The sequence below is a fragment of the Triticum dicoccoides genome, chromosome 7B (assembly GCF_002162155.2).
Source record: "Triticum dicoccoides isolate Atlit2015 ecotype Zavitan chromosome 7B, WEW_v2.0, whole genome shotgun sequence".
NCBI classification, from domain to species: domain Eukaryota; kingdom Viridiplantae; phylum Streptophyta; class Magnoliopsida; order Poales; family Poaceae; genus Triticum; species Triticum dicoccoides.
The window spans coordinates 153289424-153299321 of record NC_041393.1 but is presented as its reverse complement, the minus strand read 5'-3'; the positions used below and the strand labels follow the sequence as shown (position 1 = coordinate 153299321).

The 9898-nt window shown below is 47.1% G+C and overlaps 1 protein-coding gene across 1 annotated transcript; it reads left to right on the top strand.

Moving 5' to 3' along the window:
- The first annotated feature begins 263 nt into the window (after nt 1-263).
- Nucleotides 264-5454, top strand: LOC119338265 (probable L-type lectin-domain containing receptor kinase S.7). The gene is made up of 2 exons (XM_037610562.1): nt 264-632; nt 732-5454. Exon 2 carries the CDS (start codon nt 3169-3171, stop codon nt 5305-5307), a length of 2139 nt encoding a protein of 712 aa, XP_037466459.1. The 5' UTR covers nt 264-632; nt 732-3168; the 3' UTR covers nt 5308-5454.
- The last annotated feature ends 4444 nt before the right edge of the window (nt 5455-9898 follow it).

The window sequence follows — 9898 nt, the reverse complement described above, 5'->3', positions numbered from 1 at the left end:
CCTATACCCACCACAACCAACTGCGCCCTTCCCAACACTTGCAGCCAGCCAGCCGACTATGTTTTTTTACCGGAGGCGGGATATACCGGTGTTGGATCTACCATAAACTATTGCTTTTAGATTTGTGTTGTGCTGGACCCACCCAGAATTTAGTTTCTGTTTCTTCGGTGATACAAAACGTATACGAGATGAATACAAGGACGATGGGCCCAACAATAAATATCTCCCAACCAGCCTCGTCTCTCTCTCGCATTATCTCCAGATTAGATCGTACAACCTCTCTCTCTCTCCCCAGAGCAATAGGAGCTTGACCGGACGGCCTCCGTCCAACTCTGGCGACCGTCAACTCCGGCCACCGGATTTGCTTCCCCGCCAGCCTCCGCCCAACCCTGGCGACCGTCAACTTCAGCGAGGCAGTTTTGCGGTGAGGTGTGTCTGTCCCGGCCATCGATGGGTCCGATGACGGCGACAAGGTAGTGGCTTCACCGGCTGGCGCTGGATCCGGCATCCACGACGCCTCTCGGCGGCCTCCTCGTCCATCTCATCCCCGATGTGATCAGCTCGTGAGCACGGGCACCAGGACGGGTCATCGCGAGATCCGGCGACTCCAAGCCTGACCGCCACCGAATTTTGTGAGTCCAGAATCCCATCTATCCTAACCTCTCTCCATATGCACTTCATGATTTCGGATTTAATTAGCATGATTTGAACATTCTTTGTTTCTTTACCAGATCGTCGGCCTCCCCTGCTACTTCAGTTTCAGATATTTGTTGAACATTCTTTGTTTCTTTACTAGATCATCGGCCTCCCCTGGTACTGCAGTTTCAGATATTTGTTGAACATTCTTTGTTTCTTTACCAGATCGTCGGCCTCCCCTGCTACTTCATTTTCATATATTTGCAACTTGATTTGAACATTCTTTGTTTGTGACAGAGAGCATGCGGTATAGTTTTTTGAAAGAGACTGAGATCTATGAAATTACTTATCTGAAAATATGTAATTACTTCCCTGTAATATATTTGAATGTGGTGTTGCAAGTTGTGAAACAAATTTATGTGAAATGATTTGTGGAATATATGTGAATTTATATTTCAATATGGTGAAACTGACAATTTCAGTCTGTGGAAGTGTTACATATTTCTGAAAATGGTTGGAATGATTTTGAGTGGGATATGAATTGAAATAGTTGTGTGTAGTTGAGCTGTGCAAAAAATGTGAAACTAATATTTCAATGTATTGTTGCAAGTTGTGAAACTAATTTCTCTAAAATATATGAAATTACTTCTCTGAAATACATAAAACTGATATTTCTCATATTTGTAACTTGTTATTTCAGTGAGAAATTACTTCCTTGAAATGTATTTCAATGTGGTGTTGCAAGTTGTGAAACTATTTTTTGTCCAAATATATGAAATTACTTCTCTGAAATATATGAAACTGCCATTTCATATATTTGTAACATGTTGTTTCGGTGAGAAATGTACTGAAATATATGAAATTACTTTCCTGAAATATATTTCAATGTGGTGTTGCAAGTTGTGAACCTAATTTCTGTGAAAATATATGAAATTACCACATTGAAATATATGAAACTGCTATTTGTCATATTTGTAACTTGTTATTTTAGAAAGTGAGAGAGGTTTGTCCTTTGTGAAAAATGTGAAACTGGGATTTCAATGTGTTGTTGTAAGTTGCAAAACTAATTTCTATGAAAATATATGGAATTAGATCTCTGAAAAATATGAAACAACTATTTCTCTTATCTGTCATTTGTTATTTCAGTGATATATGTATTGAGAAATTACTTCCCTGGAATATATTTCAATGCGGTGTTGCAAGTTGTGAAAATAATTTCTGCGAAAAATATGAAATTACTTCTATGAAATATATGAAACTGTTGTTTCTCTTATCTAGCATTTGTTATTTAAGTGAGATGTGTATTGGGAAATATGAAATTACTTCCCTGAAATATATTTCAATGTGTTGTTACAAGTTGTGAAAGTAATTTCTGTGAAAATATATGATATTAGATCTCTGAAAAATATGAAACTGCTATTGGTGTATATGTAATTTGTTATTTCAGTCATATATGTATTGAAATGTATGAAATTACTTCCCTGAAAATATATGTAATTACTTTACTGAAATACAAAAATATACATCACTTACATGGCTCAGCTACACATAGATATGTGAAATTTATATTACAATGTAGTGTAACTAGACTATTTTAGCCTATGCAAGTGTTATATGCTTCTTAAGAGGATTGCAATATTTTTTGAAATATTTGAAATGATATTTCAGTTAGGTATGAATTGAAATAGCTATGTGTAGCTAAGTTGTTTTGGAAAAAAATACGAAACTGACATTTAAAGTGAAAGAGGTTGATCCTTTGAAAAATAAGCTGATATTTTTGTACGTGTGTGAACTGTGAAGTGAGACCGGCTTCAGTGGCTGAAATCACGTGGGTAGGCCCAGCTGGTCAAATCACGTGGGCGGGGACCAGCCAGTGGCAGATGTAGAGGGTGGACAGGATGGGCCATGGCCCACCCTGAGATTGGATAATGGGCTTTATACCATAGGGAAAAAGCTTAAAAAATTATATATACAATTGCAATGTTGGCCCACCCTGACCCAATGGGCTAGGTCCACCACTGAGACCAGCTGGTGGAATACAACGGTTTAAATGAAGTAATGTGTGCAATACAAGATACATCTTATGACAATTTTTGAGGTGGCAAGATTTTATTGGTCAGAGAAGCTCCGGTAGATCCCGGGAACGGTAAAAAGAGGTTTGCGGCCAGCTAGCCATCATCGAGGAAAAAGTGCAGCTCCAGGCTATCGTCGTGATGCACTGATGCCCCCTATGGGCCCCTGAAGTCCTGAACCCATGCTAGTCACCCACACATTCCTCTCCTCCGTTAAAGAAAGAGATAGAAGATCTCTTTGCTCCCTCCCCGACCGTTACGTTCAAACGCGCCAATCCGACCGTTACCCATAAAAAACACACCACGATCCACCCACAAAGCCATCTCTTGCCGAACACCTGCTCTGCTCCTACTGTCCTGTCGGAATCCCCAAGCTAAACGCTTCAATAATACTCCCACAAGAACTGCGCGCTCCACAAAATCCCATGACCCGAATCCCTCGCCATCACCACCACCACCGATGGCCGCCGACCTCCTCCTCCTCCGCTTCGTGCCGCTCCTCCTGCTGCTGCTAGCGGCGTCCCTCGTGCCGCCCGCCTCCTCCGCGTCGCCGTCGGCGGGGAAGAACAACACCGTCAGTATCGACTCGGCCACGCTCTCCTTCTCCGACCTCACGCTGCTGGGGGACGCCTTCCTGCGGAACGGCTCCGTGGGGCTGACGCGCGACACCGGCGTGCCGTCCTCCAGCGCCGGCACCGTGCTCTGCAGCCGCCCCGTCGCACTCCGGGGCAGCGCCAACGCCACCGCCTCCTTCGCCGCCAGGTTCTCCTTCGTCATCGCCAACCAGAACGCCGGCTCCACCGGCGGCGACGGCATCGCCTTCTTCATCTCCTCCGACCGCGCCACGCTCGGCGCTACCGGCGGCTACCTCGGCCTCTTCAACTCCTCGGTCGCTGCTGCTGCCGTTCCGAATGACGACGACGCCGACGACCCCGCCATCGTCGCCGTGGAGTTCGACACCATGGTCAACGCCGAGCTCGGCGACCCCAGCGACAACCACGTCGGGCTGGACCTCGGCTCGCCGGCCTCCGTCAGCGCGGTCGACCTCGCAGACTCCGGGATCGTCCTCAAGAGCGGCAACCTCACCACCGCGTGGATCGATTACCGCGGGGTCGAACACCTCCTCGAGGTATCGCTGAGCTACTCCGGTGTCAAGCCGAAGAGGCCCGTCTTCTCCGCGGTCGTCGACCTCTCGCCGTACCTCAAGGAGGCCATGTACGTCGGCTTCTCTGCCTCCACGGAGGGGAGCACACAGCAACACACCATCAAGGAATGGACCTTTCAGACCTTCGGATTGCCGCCGGCGACCAACGCCTCCTCCTTTACCAACACCACGAGCAATGTCTCGGAGCCGGCGGTGCCCGGCGTGGCCGCGAGCGGCGGGGCGACCAGCAAGAAAAGGTTTGGGCGCGCCATCACCATCCTCGGCCCCGTCGCGCTCGCCGTCGCGTTCATGTTCTTCGCCTGTGTGTCCGTCAAGAAGCTGGCGGAGCTCAGCTCCAAGAAGGACGCCGTCTTCCTGCCGGGGCTGCTCAAGGGGCCAAGGAAGTTCAGCCACAAGGAGCTGAGCATGGCGACCAGAGGATTCCACGCGAGCAGAGTCATCGGCAGAGGCGCGTTCGGCACGGTGTACAAGGCGGCCATGCCGGGCGCGGCCACCACGTACGCCGTGAAGCGGTCGACGCAGGCGCACCAGAGCCGGAGCGAGTTCGTCGCCGAGCTCTCCGTCATTGCCTGCCTCCGGCATAAGAACCTGGTCCAGCTCGAGGGCTGGTGCGACGAGAAGGGCGAGTTGCTGCTCGTGTACGAGTACATGCCCAACGGCAGTCTGGACAAGGCGCTGTACGGCGACCCCTGCACGCTCTCCTGGCCGGAGCGCCACAACGTGGCCGCCGGCATCGCGTCCGTGCTGTCCTACCTCCACCAGGAATGCGAGCAGCGCGTGATCCACAGGGACATCAAGACGGGCAACATCCTGCTCGATGGCAACCTGAGCCCCCGGCTGGGCGACTTCGGGCTCGCCCGGCTCATGGACCACAACAAGAGCCCGGTATCCACGCTCACCGCGGGCACCATGGGGTACCTCGCGCCGGAGTACCTGCAGTCCGGCAAGGCCACGGACCAGACCGACGTGTTCAGCTACGGCGTGGTGGTGCTGGAGGTGTGCTGCGGGAGGCGGCCGATCGATAGGGAGGAGGCCGACAAGGACGGGGCCGGGAGCAAGAACAACGTAAACCTGGTGGACTGGGTGTGGCGGCTGCACGGCGAGGACCGGCTCATCGAGGCCGCCGACGCGCGGCTGAACGGCGAGTTCGACCGGGAGGGGATGCTGCGGCTGCTGCTCGTCGGGCTGAGCTGCGCCAACCCGAACTGCGAGGAGCGGCCGGCGATGCGGCGGGTGGTGCAGATACTGAACAGCGAGGCCGACCCGGTGCCGGTGCCGCGGAAGAAGCCGCTCCTCGTGTTCAGCTCCAGCGCGTCGATCAAGCTGCAGGAGATGGCCTTCTCCTGCGGCGACGACGTCAGAGGAGGCTACCCGGCGGCCACCACCACCAACCCGGCGTCCCCGAGATCGGAGGGAGCCGACATAGAAAGGTGATCAAAGGAAAACAATGTGCTGTTGTGTGATTCTCGTACACGTTTTGTTGTGATGTGCTTTCTCATAAGGGGAATATAGGTAATAATCCCCAATGGTGTATGATTGTTGGAATGCTAATAAGCTTATTGGTGTGTTTATCTGGTTTAAGCCGATTGTTCTTCTCTTGTTTGAAAGCCATATTACCATTTTCAGTAGATCCATATTGCCAACAAAATTGCTACCGCAGTGCCCCCATCGATTGAAATCAGCTCGTTGGTCCTGTTTGAAATTAAGAAAAAACATAGGAATTTTGGAGGATATGATTTCTATAGGAATTTTTCTTTAGAATTTCTATAGGAATTTCTTCCTTAAGAGTAAGATAAAAAAATGAATTGCTATCTTACATTTCTTTGAAAGTTTTATGGGAAAGGTTATTTCACAGAAATTTTGCAGAAAACCATACATGAAGTCTCATGTTTTCTTCCCTTCGTGTCTGTAATTTCTGCATTTTTTGCGTGACATCCAGGCCCCAATTTGGCATTTTTTTTATGATTTTCGTTTCGTAGGAATCTAGGATATGTCGCATCTTAATTTTCTACTTTACTTTCCAATTTCTAGTTTTTGAATTCCCGTGTTTCAAACGGATCATGACTTTAACCAGACCGCCCCTATTTTTATCGAAAATGCTACGCTCTGGTCGCGTCCTCCCCGCGACGCGTGTCCTCGTGGGCCTGTGTGGACGTCTCTCTCTCTCTCTCTCTCTCTCTCTCTCTCTCTCTCTCTCTCTCTCTCTCTCTCTCTCTCTCTCATCCAGCCTTATCCCCTGTCTTCCTCAACCCATATTATCCTCCCTTTCTTCTTTGTCTCTCAATTCTTCGTCATCTCCTCTTTCTAGATTCGTCCCCTGCAAAGCAAGAGCATCGCCTTCTTCTCTATTTCTCTTCCCATCCTCAACCCTGCCTTAGTGTTGTTGCAAGAAGGGCCAGCTGTTGCAATTGCCCATCAACTTTGCAAAGCGGTGGTCGTGCTTCTGCAACAGGGGTTATGTTTCTGAAACATGCATGTTGTTGCATTGGTTTGCAACTGGGGCTATGTTTCTAAAACATTTGCGTTGTCGTAATGGTTTGCAATGAGGGAAGGGGGGCTATGTATTTAAAACATGTGTGATGTTGCAATGGTTGACCGCAGTGCGCTTATGCAAAATGAATCTTGTTTCAAAAGCAAAAAAAAAAGGTTTAACGAAGATTGCAACATGGCTCCTTGCAGAGGGCCGAGCGCAACATGGGTCTTGTTTAAAAGGAAAAAATGTATCAAAAATATTGCAACAAGGCTCAACGAGCGCCAAGCGGCAATAAAGATGGTCATTTTATTTAATTATTTCTCTATTTTATTTCTTATTTCACGGTAATACGAGTGCCTTTCGTTCTTTCTTCTTGGAATGGATTTTATTGTTTCTTTGTCTTACTAGTAGAATGTCCATGGGTTGCTACGGACTATAATGCATGTATAAATGAATCAAACAAATAATTAAGGTCGTCTCCAAAGTTGAAGTTCATTTCTCACTCATACGTTCCGGCTTGTTTGGCCAGCAAACGGGCGCCCAGTAGGCTCCCCAAAATTCAAACATCTAGACAGTCTGGTGATACGGAGCATCCCACGGTCATCCCCATGGACATGCCTTCGTCTCCCCAAGTGCCAAGTGGATCAATGACTCGAGCACGTGCAAGGGCTATCAAGACCAAGGTGACATCTCTCCTCGCTCAACTTCCTTTTGAATCACATGAGACATGGCTGCTGCCTCAAACGGAGACACTTTGCATACTCAGGTACCAAGGAACCAACCATGGAGAAGCTAGGGAATAAGGCCGACCGATGAAGGGCGAAGACGGAGAACAAACGGAGCAAGACAGAGCTTGCCCGGATGATCCGGATCAAGCCCACACGAGTCGGCCCTCCTCCCGAACCGTCTGGGTAACGTGCCTGAAGACTACGGCACGCTCCAAAACAAAGTCGGATCATCTGGGACCTCGCTCGGGTCATTCAGACCAGGTCTCAGACATTCGGGCCAGCCTCGGCTGCTGCGACCCAGCCGGATCATCCGAGTGACCACCCGGATCATCCGGACGATGCTGAGGTCATCAAGCCACTACTTGCATGCACGACCCGGGCCGAGGCCCACGTAACCCCTTCCCCTCTTAGACTATATATACCCGTCTACTACCTCCATTTTAGGATTAGCAAAGTATATTGAGACATTAGAGAGAGCTTTGCTCCTTGTACCTCTTTTTTGGGGAAACAAGACCTCTCAAGGGAGAATGATCCCAATCATAGGATCATCAAGACCTCCTAAGGGAGAAGGATCTCTCTAGATCTTCAAGATCTCTCCTCCTTTGGAGTGGGAAGAACTTTATCCTTGTGCTATTTTCTCTTGATTGTTCTTGTATGCTTGTGGATCTTATGTATGCTATTCTAGTGGATGTGTGACTTGGATTCTGTTTGAGTGATTCCTCTTGTTGTTCTTGTTGATTCTTCCTCCCTCCCCCCTCCCCTTCAAGTGTGAAAATATCCTCAATTAGGGTTCCACCCTGCATCATCTAGTCTCCCACAAATCGAGACATATGTGGGGAGAAATATTGTTGTCCGAACTATCCGCCATGTTATCTCCAACACGTGGGCCAAATACAAAAACCCCACACCATGATGCAACCTTCTCTTTTCCTGTCCGGCCCTGCCCTTCCAGCTCAATTTCCCGCTGTAGCAGGACATTTCTCATTGGAGCCTCTCCCTTTTAAAACCAGATGACGCCCACCTCACCTTTGTCGTGTGGTGCGACAGGGATGAACCTTTTTATATTTACAATATAATAGAGTAGGCTAAACTAAACATACTATTGCCACAAAACAACAAATAACTATAGAGATCATTTTCAAAGGTCCATAAAACTTTACAAACGCAGATAGTAAAATGTCATCTTTTATAGGGTTTCTAATTGTTCCATGCCAATATATTTCTCCCATTTCTCATATCTTGCATCTATTTAGAGTTTGCAACACCTTCAACTCAACATGTCAATGTCATGATGAAATATTGACATGATGAAATGACATCATACATCCCTTGAATTCTGAAACCAATGAAAACAAAAAACACACACATGCACACTGACGTGGGAGGCGAGTGGCAACCTGAACATATTCCTAGTCACCAATAAGATCCACCTTCAGCCCACGGACCATTCATTGCTAGAAGGGATACTTGTCGTTCTTCTTTTCTTCGTCCTCCCCAACATATTTCACTCCTAGCCTCTTCGCACCCGTTTCATTGGCGCCAACTAGCACGATGTCAACATTAGTGCATTCATCAGCGACGCCTCATCTTCGTCCTCCTTGTTCGCTAGTCTTAGTTTTCATTCCTACTTATTTCCTAGAATACTATTTCTTTCTTTTTTGCTTTATTTTCTGGAACACTATTTTCTTCTCCAACACCATGGACCACTTGGCCATTTTAGTTCTTTTCCCTTCTTATTCTTGGAACACTCTTCCTTTCTACTATAGCATGAACCACCTGGCCAATGTAGTGTCGGGTTTCCCTTGCTCGTGAACGTTTCAACAAGTGTTAGTGTGTGGACATCCTGTGGAGTATGGTTGTCATCCATCTTTGTGAATACTTGGTCGCCCATGTCGTGAGCGTATGGTGGTCGTTGTCCATGTTGGCAATGAAGGAAATATGCCCTAGAGGCAATAATAAAGTTGTTATTTTATATTTCCTTATTCATGATAAACGTTTATTATTCATGCTAGAATTGTATTAACCGGAAACTTGATACATGTGTGAATACATAGACAAAACTACATGCCCCTAGTACGCCTCTACTAGACTAGCTCGTTGATCAAAGATGGTTAAGTTTCCTAGCCATGGACATGAGTTTTCATTTGATAAAGGGCTCACATCATTAGTGGAATGATGTGATGGACAAGACCCATCCGTTAGCTTAGCATAATGATCGTTCAGTTTTATTGCTACTGCTTTCTTCGTGTCAAATATATATTGCTCCGACTATGAGATTATGCAACTCACGGACACCGGAGGAATGCCTTATGTGATATCAAACGTCACTACATAACTGGGTGATTATAAAGATGCTCTACAGGTTTCTCCGAAGGTGTTTGTTGGGTTGGCATAGATCGAGATTATGATTTGTCACTCCGAGTATCGAAGAGGTATCTCTGGGGCCTCTTGGTAATGCACATCATAAGAATCCTTGCAAGCAATGTGACTAATGAGTTAATTGCGGGATGATGCTTACGGAACGAGTAAAGAGACTTGTCGTTAATGAGATTGAACTAGGTATGAAGATACCGACGATCGAATCTCGGGCAAGTAACATACCGGTGACAAAGGGAATAACTATATTGACATCGCGGATCGACCGATAAAGATCTTCGTAGAATATGTGGGAACCAATATAAGATCCAGGTTCCGCTATTGGTTATTGACCAGAGAGGTGTCTGATACGTATCTAACGTATCTATAATTTATGAAGCATTCATGCTAGTTTATTATCTGTTTTGAATGATTACGGGCTTTATTATACACTTTTATATTACTTTTG

Coding starts and splice junctions, on each gene's coding strand:
- LOC119338265 (XM_037610562.1), top strand. CDS start 3,169: ATGGCCGCCGACCTCCTCCTCCTCCGCTTCGTGCCGCTCCTCCTGCTG.